Source organism: Myotis yumanensis, unplaced genomic scaffold (genome assembly GCF_028538775.1).
Source record: "Myotis yumanensis isolate MYYU_CA2020_CCGP unplaced genomic scaffold, mMyoYum1.0.hap1 SCAF_2, whole genome shotgun sequence".
Lineage (NCBI taxonomy): Eukaryota > Metazoa > Chordata > Mammalia > Chiroptera > Vespertilionidae > Myotis > Myotis yumanensis.
Genome location: NW_027223753.1, coordinates 48,097,116 through 48,109,254, shown reverse-complemented (window position 1 = coordinate 48,109,254; position 12,139 = coordinate 48,097,116). Strand labels below are relative to the sequence as shown.

The window sequence follows — 12,139 nt, the reverse complement described above, 5'->3', positions numbered from 1 at the left end:
CATGTCCCTCCTCATCGTAAGATTCTTGGAAACTGGGGATTGTCACTGGAAGGAGCCCCCTGGAATAAAACACTTCTGTGTTAGCCTTCTTCAGGCTAATGGCTGGTCTAAAGGATCGTGACCTGATAACTAGCCTATTCTGAAGAAGGCTTCTGAAATACCCTGTCAAATTTAGGTTATCTGCTGTTTGCTTGTCAACCAGAAACACGGACCAATATGAGCAGGATTTTCAAGTTACACCATTGTGCAAATAAAGAGCACTTGACTAAGAGGGAAGTTTGTCTAATACAGTGGTTCTCGACCTTCCTAATGCCGCGACCCTTTAATACAGTTCCTCATGTTGTGGTGACCCCCAACCATAAAATTATTTTCGTTGCTACTTCATAACTGTAATTTTGCTACTGTTATGAATTGTAATGTAAATATCTGATATGCAGGGTGTATTTTCATTGTTACAAATTGAACATAATTAAAGCATAGTGATTAATCACAAAAACAATATGTAATTATATATGTGTTTTCTGATGGTCTTAGATGACCCCTGTGAAAGGGTCGTTCGACCCCCAAAGGAGTCGCGACCCACATGTTGAGAACCGCTGGTCTAATACATGCTGCTCCTGCCACTTGGTAAGGTGGTCATCCTGAACAAGTCACTTAACATCATCAGGCCCTAGATGCCTGCTATTTGAAATACGGATGGTAATACCTATTCTTCCTACCACAGAGATGAAGTGAGAATAAAATAATGTACATGAGTATGTGATAACATATACTAGACTCGAAGCTTCTGAGGATGGAGAACACAGCTGCCATTTTTTTGCTGACATAGTTACAGTGCCTAAAACAGCACCTGAGACTAAGGGGAAAGCTGCAGGTGTGCCTGTTGAATGAATGAAGTATTTTGGAAAATTCGAAGTGTGTGTAATGTCACATACTATTTTCCATATTATACTGTTTGTTAAAGATATGCAACATAAGTCAGTCTGCATGGTCTTTTAAAAATCCTAAAATACTAGTCTTAATGCATAATAGAAGTTGTTATGAACCCAAAATAAAAATAAAGTTCTTTGGTATGTAGTCAAAATAATTGTGAGTTTATCTGGAATTCTGATTCTGAAGTCATCCTTATCATGGGGCTATATCTCTTATGTGGAAATGCTCAAGCCTAGAGTTGTAGCTGAACTCTCAGCTCTGACGTTGGGCTTGGAAACAGAAGCTAAGGCGGGAGCATGATATTAATTCATTTACTAAAACATGTGGTCAGAATGAGTGCCAAGAGGCACCATCACAAGACAGAACCAGTATCAGAATGCCATACTTCTGAATGCTCACCTGTTTCTTGACACAAGGATAACATAGGCTCATGCTGACTGGAATCTGGCTTTCCATCCACTATAAGGGACTCATGGAGTCTATTTGAATATTACCTCTCTGCATCTCTCTCTTGAACATTCCCCTGTCCTTTGCTCCAGACGCCTGGCTTCCTTGCTGTTCCACCCACATTCTGAGTCTTTGCATTTGCTCTTTTTCCTGCCTCTTCAGACTCTTTCTGCAACATGGTTCTTCATTCCCTCCGCTCACTCAAGTCTTTGTTCAAATGTCTTTTCAGCAAGTCTTCCATCACCACCCTATTTTTAACTGCATCCCCATCTACTCCACTCCTTCCACTCTTGTCCAAAGTCCTTACCCCCATATAATGTACTTTGCATTTTACTTTATTTTTATCATCTCTCTTCTGCACCAAACAGGAAGCTCAATATAGGCAGGACTTTTAATTTATTTTGTTCATTAATGAGCCTCTAACACGTAGAACTGTGCCTAACACCTAGTACCCATTCAATAAATGATTTTTGATGAACACATAAATAGTTCTGTGCTAGCAGCTATAGAGGAGGGTTGCAGAAATCTGCTATTGTCTCCCAATATAGCAAAGATGCAAAACTAACTTGTGGCATCCATACAAGAGAAAGATTAAACTAATAGTAGGCAGGTGGTAATACATCTGAATTACTTTTGCATCAGGGACAAGTTATTTTGTGGTGGGAGGAAGGGGAGTAAATCACTAAGATTCAAGCCTCAGAGGGAGTAGATATGAGGAATCCAAATTATTCAGCAAATACCAGAGACTCTCAGAGCTGGGAGTTTTAGAGGAATGACAGATCAATTCTCTCATTTTATTTGCAAGGAAACTGAACCCCAGGAAGGTAAAGTAACCTTCTCAAGGCACACAGCCAAGAAGTCACATCACTTATACTCAAGTCTGACTTCTGGATCCATGCTCTTCCTACCAAAAAAAAAAAAAAAAAAAAAAATCCAAACTGCACAAGTTCAGTAAACATATTGGGTTTCTAAGATCAACAATTCCTCCCATTAGGAATAATTTGGTATCTAAACAATCTCATATACCACCACATTGTCATTGTATGCACAAATACATCATACAACATTATGCTCATTTATTTATTTAAAAATACTTTCCCAAATTCCAAATCACACTTTCTAGCTCTATAAGCCACCACTTTCAGATTTGGTCAAAACCAGAGAAAAGAAAAGATACCCTAGAAAGGGAAAGGTGGGAAGGAAGAATGAGAAAAGCGGAGAAAGAAATACAAGGAGAGCAGAAGGGAGAAAGGAAAAAAAAAAGTACAGGATATTGACACAACTGTCTCTGGAATTTCTGGAAATTTCTTTGAATAGCTGTGCTATATCTTGTCTCTTTCTATTTCCTTGGAGCTAATCACCAAAACAAATCAAGCTCAAGCACATATTTTCAAATGGACTGTTTCTTTACTTTTGCTTCTCAAAATGTATTACCTGTCTCACAATTTAGCACTCTGCTCTACAATATCTTTTCCTAATTATTTCAGGTTTATAGTTCCTCCAGTGAAAATATAAATATGAGCATTTATTTTTTTACATCCACCATAATGCCCAACATAATACCATACAGTGTATAGTTTAAAGTCATCGGAGTCATTTACATGTGGTTTATTCACTTATTCAATAAATAAACATGCTAAGTGTCCACTGTGTGTCAAGAGCTAAGGATACAGAGGTGACTATGATAGACCAGATTCCTGTCCTCATGGAGCTTCCTTCTGAGTAAGAGATTCAGCCTGTACACCATTAAATAACCATGTATCACAAATTCTGCTCTGAGGAGAGAGAAGGGAGTGAAATGGACACAGTGGCCCAGGGCGTGTGCTTGGGAGTTTGGGACAAGAATAATAGAGAAGGCCTCCTGAGGAGGTGACAGCTTTGCTAGAACCACAAGAGAATCAGTTACTCCATGAGTTGCCAAAAGCATGTTCTCTAGGCAGAGCCAAAGCACGGAGGCAGGAAAGTATTTGTTCTAAACACTCTGAGACAGGTAGCAAGGCTGTCGGACATTCAATGTAAGTGAGACATTCGACAGGCTCAAAAAGGCACAGCAGGCCAGAATGTGCAGGCTCTTGTATGCTATGGTTTTAAAGAGAAATGAGAAGATATGGAAGTTTTTTATACAAAATGATAAGATATAGGGAATTTAAATACTATCGATCCAGTTAAATGGCATACTTTTTCCAAGATGGAGACTCAGCCTTCTCTAAGTCTAACCCTCCTTCCCCAATAGCTATCCAATGGCAAGCAAGCCATCCTCTGCCCATAGAAATATTTGGCAGTCAGCATATAAAACAGACCTAATACCTCTGTCCACACCCCACTTTCTCCTCAAGGGGATCATGCCCTTACCATACTCCCCAACTCCCTTCTATCTGTGACCACTTCCTCACTCAGTTCATTTTTCCTCAGGTACTTTTTCAGACATGAACCCAAATTCATTATAATGCCTTCACCGCTCTTCTCCCTTCCAACTACTTTACAGTCATCTCAGTAAATTCTCTTTACCTTTCTTAATTCCACTGGTGAGTTTACATAATGAAAATAATCACAATTTAATAGCAGTGGATATGATAAAATTGAAATTGAGAAAATGTAAAACACAAGTATTGTAGTAAAATGGAATGTAATTGAAAAATTCAGTGTCATGAGTCTCTAAAACTTCTGAAAATATACCTAAAAATCCCCTTCAAATTTTCTCTTTATTTTCTCAGAGTCCTTTAATTAAGTTTTCTTTCCCTCAAAGAGCAACATTCAAAATTGAAAACAATTTAATGCCATTGTGTTACTATAATTATTATAGTAACTGTACTATTCTTTACATACTTCATAGCAAAACATTTAGCATTTCAACTAGATAATCGGTTTAATAGTCTTCAACAGACAAGTGTGAGAATCTATCATTTATATTACTATTCCTATGGGAAAACTTGTTTCAAGAGAGCAATTCATAAACAAACTTTAAGGAATATGAAAACTACGAGTTGGTGACTTCCTGCAACTTGTTTATTTAAAACATGGATAGTGTACGTGCCAAATTCAACAGGAAGAATTTTCCAGAATCTTCTAGAATGGTTTATCTAAGTTAATTTTTTTTAAAAGACTGCATGTTCTTTTGAGAAATTTAGAGTTGACCCCTGAAATTGGATAGAAACATACATATAAGGAGACTCTTTCTGACACAGAACCTTGAAGAAGGAGAGAAATTACATAAATGATAGAACATATATTAGAATCTCGTATGCACACTTTAAGATTTCCCAGAATAACTTCACTATTTCTAGGAAGGGAATCAGTAGGAAAGTTAGAAGCATTTTTAAAATTTTTTTTTTATTTATTTCAGAGAGAAGGGAGAGGGAGAGAAAGATAGAAACATCAATGATGAGAGAGAATCATTGATCTGCTATCTCCTGCATGCCCCTCATTGGGGATTGAGCCCACAACCCGGGCATATGCCCTGACTGGGAATCGAACCATGACCTTCAGGTGCATAGGTCTATGCTCAACCACTCAGCCATGAAGGCTGGGCAGAAGCATTTCTTTTAAAACTTCTTAGCTAACTAGAAAATGAACAATTCCAACCTCAGAATGCATTGTTCATTTATGATCCCATCAAAGAATTTTCCAAATAAGTAAAACTCCATTTCTAGATAGGAAAAAAAAAGCCTTTACTGTTATAAGGTTCATTGCAACCACAGAAGGTCAGTCAGTCTAGGTATTCAAAATTTTTTAAAGGATGATTTTCGAGATAATAGGTCTTAACAAGGAATTGAGACCTTGTGTCAGTACTCATATTTAAAAGACAGAGAGAGACAGAATATGCCACCAAAGAAGCTACTAAGTCCAGTTTTCAATTAGGTTAACATGACCAAGACCACCTGATGCAAAGTAAAAAGAAACGGTTCCTATTTAAAATATTATGATGGTTCCAAAATATGAGCACTGTTGTTTAATGCACTTGGGTTCAAGTTCCATCATATTTCTGCCTCAATGTATTATTTTTTATTTTTTCAATTTAAAAAATACTGCAAAAGTACTATATATAGAATATACTTATATGCAGGTTATTGTGAATAGTAAATATAACAAAATTTATTAAATCACCTTGCATATTATAATCAAACGTTTAAAATATGCTTGTTAATTTAAAAATGTGTTATACACTGTCAAACTACAGCAGGAAGGCCAGGGAGGTTCGGGGGGCAGGGGGGGTGGTAAGAGATCAACCAAAGGACTTGTATGCATGCATATAAGCATAACCAATGGACATAAGACACTGGGGGGTAGGGGAGGCCAGGGGATTGTCAAAGGCGGGGGAAAAAAAAGGAGAAATATGTAATACTCTTTGTAATAATTTAAGCAATAAAAAAATATATTAAAAAAATAAAATAAAAATGTGTTATATAAGATGAAATCATTGGCACCAAAAACATACCTTTCCAGTATAATACCTAGGAGTCTGAGTATGGAACTAAGAACACAAGCACCTTCAGTGCAGTTCCACACAGACAAGAAAAAACTTCCCAGACTGTCTTACAGATGTCCTAAGAAACCCTGACTTAGTTTTTTTTCCACTTACCTTAGAAGAGACAGCTAAAATGCCATTTTCAAATTTTAATAGTAAAACATAAAAATCAATAAAACCCTTGAACGGTTTTCCTAATCACATAGACTGTTGTACGCTTAGACAACACATACACCATTTAGCAAATAATTCCCTTTGCTCATCTTCTTTCCCTTCACATTCATACTACATAAGGTTCCACATCATGTGGCATTCTTAGGAAAGACATAACTCAATACCAACCATTGCTAAAAAATAAAGAGTGAAGGAATCATCAAATCAAGTCCCTTAAAAATACTGTTTAATAGAAATATTTGGAGCCACAGACTACTGGTAACCTGCTGGAGGTCCCTGCAGAATTATTTACTGCCTTCTATGATATTAGAATCACTGAGGAGGTAGCACTGTTTTTCATCTACGACAAGAATTTCTAATAAGCATTGAATGAATGGAACCTATATCCTGTTCCATCAAAACAAGTACACTTGACTAGACTATGAGCCATTCAGATGAATGTTTGTTTGCTCTTGTTTTACACAGAGTAGAGAAGTAGCTTTGAAAAGTTGCCATGGCCATGCTTTTCCTGAGCAGCAGACCAAACACTTTACTGAATATAGAGCTATATACACACACAAGTGCAAATGTGGGTTTTCTCCCTGTCTAGAAAAGTGCATATATGTAAATGACAGAGAGAGAGAGAGAGAGAGAGAGAGAGAGAGAGAGAGAGAGAGATGCTAGTTGAGAAGAGAATCATTTTAATTATCTGGATGTTTGGTGACACACTCTCAGTCCACTAGGGATGAGGTTAATATAAATAATAACTGTTATCCCATGCCTTTAGAATAAGAGCAATTCAGAAGTGAAATTCTGGGATAGAATATCAGAAACATGTATGTATATATACTGCCCCAAAGACTGGGGACTATTCAGAAGGTCATTGATAGGTAAATTGATTTCTAGTGAAGATTCCCACCTGCCTTTCTAAGATCCCCGAACCATTAGGATGATAAGTGTTGAAAAGCATTTAAGTAGGAACTATGTGTAGATAAAAAAGTTACTAGTTTCATTTAAATTTTTGAGTCAATGGTAACACCTTTCCAAATTTCTTTTACAAAAATCTGACAGAAGGTAACTAGCGATATCCAGGGGGTCACCTATAAGTCATAAAGGTGCTAAGATAATGTCCTTCATTAGGTAAAGTTGGCAAACCCAGAGCAATGGATTTGATTCAGCTCCAACACAAGTCTTTGTTACAATTCTCATTTCAGTTTAGGCAGCTCAAATAAGCTTCTTACAGGGCTTTGAACTGGCATTCTGGGATGGCACAATAGACAATTTTACTGGAAGAATCATTAATGAACACCAATAAATGTTACTTCCTTCAAAGAAGACACTTTAACTCCATAGTTTGCAAAGCAAGAAGTAAAATGGAAGATGTTTCACTCCCTGGTATAAGATTAAATTGAATCAAAATATGTGCAGATTTAATTTTAAGAAATGCTACCTAAAATTCAGCAAAGAACTATAGTATCTCTATAGACAGGATTTTTTTTTTTCTGAAAAGAGCAATCTACATGAGCTTTTAATTGAAAAGTACACCAGTAATACTCTTTCTGTTGGTCTTGTGTTGTTGTTCAAAGATTAAATCCATTTTTAATTAATGAAAATGATTTAATCTTAGAGCATTGGTAATCTCCGTTTATTTAGGCCTATATTTAAAGAACTGCTTGAGAGCCCTTTGCAAACAAGACAAGGCTCCATATAAAAATGATATCCAATCTCTTTTTTAAGGCTATTTTCTAAAATCTATGGGCCATGACTATAAAATTCTTCACTCACCCAGATCACATTAATAATGTTTGACATGATAGAGAGAGCAAAAGAATTATTTTCTGCCAAATATGTACAGGCTACACTGCTGTTGTTTTGAAACCATTCTCCTCATTGCATTTTGGTAAATTTCCAGAGAATGTTTAAAATCTTTAGGACAGACCTTAGTTTAAGAGGTGGCCTCTCTGCCATTTTCATGGCTGATTTGAGACCCATTATGCACTGGATTCTGCATCGTGAAATCCAGGCTGGGGACAAATTTCTGCCTGTCATCTTAGGAAAGGCCAGGAGTTTTGCACCATCCTGTAGTATGAAAACAGAAAATCAAAGCCAGGGTCAGGCTGCCTGTTTCTTCTTTAATCAGCTTGCTGCTTTTTTGAGACAATCTCAGCTGTCACTATTTTAGGCTTGCAAGGATAATTTAGTAGAATAAAATATAGTTTAAGCAACATCTCAGGAAAAGTTCCTCCTTACACTTAATATTAAATGTAAAAGGCAATCAATAAGTAATCGTTTGATGCTTGGCTAAGAAACGATTTAGGAAGCACACATTTTTAAAAACCACACACACAAAAAACCTGATAAGACCCTGAATCAGGAGCCAAGAGGCCTGGATATTTTCCTCATATTGCTCATTCCGTTGCTATAACACCCCCATAAAACTGTATCTTATGGACCAAATTTGCTGCATCTGTCACCCCAACAGTCAAATACAAATTGCAGAGATAAACATATCCTACAAGAATTTAAATTTTTTAAACAGTTCAGTAAAAATTACAGCACGGATAACTCTGTCAATGACCTCTCCTGTCTAATGTCAATTTCAGGAAACAAGTTTCCATTGTAAATGTTTAATCAGTGTCGTCCCAGGAACCCAGAGCAGACAACCTTATCTTCTCTCCCAACTTATTTGCTCTGCAAGCTCTTTAGTAGCTCTATCTCAGCTCCCTGCAAGCACTTTAGGTTTTTCTCTTTTAAAAGAGCTGGGAGCTCTGTAGGTTCTGAGCTAAAGCGAAGCCCTGTGGTTTGATTCCACGAGTCTGAGCCCTGGTCCACTGCAAGCAAACTGCAGCACTTCTGCTTGCAAATCCTGGCAACGAGGTTCTAGACCAGCCACAAACGCAGGCTGCACACCTTCCACGCTGCTCTGCCCATCACCTTGCCCGAAGCCTGTCAACCACAGCAGAAAGCATCCTACCTTCCATCATGGTGGCAGAATTGCATTCCTTAATTTCCAAGGAGTCTGAAAAAATACTGGAGGATACGATTCCAGGTCCCAGCGAAATCCTCCCAACACCGCTGCCGCTGCCGCTGCTGCCAGGCGATCGGCTGTATCCGTGGCTGCTGAAGCCAAAGACAAGTGTTAACCCCAAAGATAGGCCATGGATGCAGCTGGTGCTGCTTCACCTAAGGCTCCCGGGAAGATGCTGCGAGAGAAAGGGAGAGGAACAGCCAGCCGACGAGCTGCACCGCCTGCGCTGCCTCGGCCAATCCCTTCAGCTCTGGACCGCGTCACATGGTAGCCAGCCCGCATCTCCTGACACAATACCCGCGGAGAGCACACAGAACCTATTTCCCGTCCCCATTCTCCTCCACCCCCGGCCCCTGCCGCTGGTCGCCGAGCGCACAGCCCCTTCCCCACCTGGTGACGCACTTCCCCCGCCCCTCCTCTCCGTCTTCGGAAACCTGCTGGGTACCCGAGATTAATTCTCAGACGCCGCCACCGTAACAGGGGACGCCGGCATGGAAGGAGCACCTTAAGCGGCTTGCTGCGGAGGGGATTGAAAAAAATAACAATAAACTTAATTCCGTGCAGCCTGGAGTCTTAGCCGCACACTTTTAAGCTCCTATTCTCTTCTCCTTTTGCCCTGAAGGAATGTCAGTGTCCGTGGCCTCCCCATACATCTGTGACTCCTCTCTCTCTCTCTCTCTCTCTCTCTCTCAAAAAAAAAAAAAAAATCAATCAGGCTGACGTCATAAACAATTATCCCCAAAAAGGATGATGCAGAAGAAATTTCACCCCAGCTGCCTTCAAGAGATCCAGGAAATTAACCAAGCATGGCATGCCAATGCTGGGAACTGTCATTAACACAAAGAAACAAAAGAACCCTACCCGAGCGGGGCTCTGGAATCAAACTGGCAACGCTTGAGATAATTTCTGGGGCGGGAGGCGGGACGGAGGGCGGCAGGCAGAGAGGGAAGGCTTTAGTCCGACGAAAGACAGCTGTGCACGTCGCTTCTTGTCGCCGCCACCTGGACGCGCGGGCGGCCACAGACCGGACCCCGCGGGGCGCCTGTCAGCTCCGCGTTCGAGTCCCGCTGCCCGCAAGCCCCTTGGCCCGGCGCGCACGGGAGCCGCCAGGCTGTCCTAGGTGGAGGGTGGCTGCTGCTGCCAACTGCAGTCCTGATAGCAAAGCAACTTTCTTCTAAAGGACACCGTTTTCACGCCGCTCCACCGGCATCTGTAAGCGCCTTCAAGCCCATTAGTCCTCCTCGCGGAAATCCGGAGGGAGGCGATTGCGCTGGGTTCTGGCCGCAGGATGGATGGATCCCCGGGTTTCTCAGCTGGGATGGGATGGGATCTAAGTGCCGTGGTGCTGCCTACATGGGAAGGGCTGCTTGGATTGAGAATCTGTCACCTGGCTGGTCCGCAGTGACCCCGGGAGCCTTTCAGAGGGCCCCAGACCCCGGTCCCTTCCAGCAGGCTCTGGCCCTGGCCGGCCGCTATGGAAGAAGAGGGTAGGTGGCATGCGGGAGGGACAGGAAGAGAGGAGGAGCGATGGGAAGGAAGGGAAAGGCCTCTGTAGAGCCCTAGGAGACGACATCAGCAGGAGGCATTTCTCCCTCAACAATCCAGCAACATGCTTAGGAGAAAAGCCATTATGTCCCAGAGCTATTGTGAGCGCCAACTGAAATAACGTGAAGAAGCAGGATGCATTACATGATCAGTATTGGGCCTCTCGAACGATTAATCATTTATGTTACAAATGTACCCAGGAACTCTTGATATTGCTCAGCCCTTGACATAGTCTTGTTTTTTCCACCAGCGCAAATATGAGGTATCGGTGGTTGGATCTACTAGAGAAAATATAACTAAAGAAGCTGACTGGAATAGCATATTAACAGTTAAAAAGCAAAAACTCAGTTCCTTAGCAACTTAGAAGTTAAAAAAAAAACCTCATTCTTCTCTCTAAGGACACATACTGTGTATCAATGGCCTCTAAATATTAAAATGAAATTCTCCAGAGAGATACAAATACTTGTGCCTTTTTCCTTATACTATGAGGCAGTTGAATTTTAAAAAAGGAAAAAATTTTTGAGCAAAAACCTGTCTTGAGTACAACTTATACTACTTTGAAAACAGCAAGAGTATTATTGGAAAAAAAAAAAAAAAGACTGGTGTGTGTGTGTGTGTGTGTGTGTGTGTGTGTATTTAGCCAAAAATGTTGTACCGATTAAGAACATGAATAGATAATAATGCCAAACAGACAGGGATCAAGTTCTGTCTCTGCCACTTAATGAACTCTATGACTTTGTACTAGTTATATAACACGTTGTGCCTCACAGTTTCCTTACCTGGGAAAAGAAGATAATAATACTGACTTCATAGGGCTATAAGTAGTATTAATAACAAACCTTTAGTACTGGCTTACTATGCGCTAAGCAGAATCCTAAATACCTCGCCAGTAAATTACTTAGCATTGTGTCTGGAGCATAATAAACCCTCCATATTAGCTTTGTAATAAACCACCAAAGGGCTGCTGGACGCATCAAAGAAGTTTACAGCCAAGTTAGAGTTATATGACATGCACAGAGAACAACTCAGTGAAAGACCAGGGGACATATCTGGAAATGTAACATGTTGGAGAGTTCTGAGATGCTGCTAAGTAGAAGATTCGAATCAAATGAGATTAGTTAGGGATGTTTCTCTTACAGAGATGAATTTAGAGTTCAGATAAAATTGGAATTGGCTTGGAGTGGCCGTTCTCGATAAGATCAAGAGTTCTAAATAAGAAAGTTGGCTTATATAAAATCTGGAAGTAAGTGCAATCACTGAGATGCTGGGATAGTAGGCCTGTCAGAGATGTAAGGAGTGAGAGAGCCAGGGAAGCCCTGGCTGCCTACCTTCCCTCACCCCATGAAGTTTTTTACAGTGTGTTAGAGCAAACCTTTCAAACAGATTCAATAGGGCACGCATCACTTTTGTTTTAGACTTGCAGTGAAGCAACTAGCTAGGGACAGAAAGAGAGTTCAAAGATTCTTTTAATCAGTGGGTATTTATAAGAAAATTAAAGTGTCTAGATTGTCAGAGAAGGACCAAGAAAGGGATGTGCAGTTAAAGGTGTTAAGGCTAGACCCACGATT

General features: G+C 40.2%; 1 protein-coding gene across 28 annotated transcripts in view; it reads right to left on the bottom strand.

The window, feature by feature from the left end:
• The window catches only part of SGIP1 (SH3GL interacting endocytic adaptor 1), a 214,681-nt gene extending 204,705 nt beyond the window's left edge, over nt 1-9,976 (bottom strand). For 11 of the 28 annotated variants that reach the window (XM_070405318.1, XM_070405321.1, XM_070405328.1 and 8 more), the window contains exon 1: nt 8,973-9,256. In XM_070405318.1, the coding sequence (XP_070261419.1) occupies nt 8,973-8,982 (10 nt within the window). In that variant the 5' untranslated portion in view covers nt 8,983-9,256. Of the gene's footprint in view, nt 1-8,972; nt 9,259-9,416; nt 9,483-9,530; nt 9,642-9,887 lie in introns of those variants that run through there. The other 17 variants (XM_070405312.1, XM_070405313.1, XM_070405315.1 and 14 more) reach the window with 9 other exon arrangements.
• Between the last annotated feature and the right edge of the window lie 2,163 nt (nt 9,977-12,139).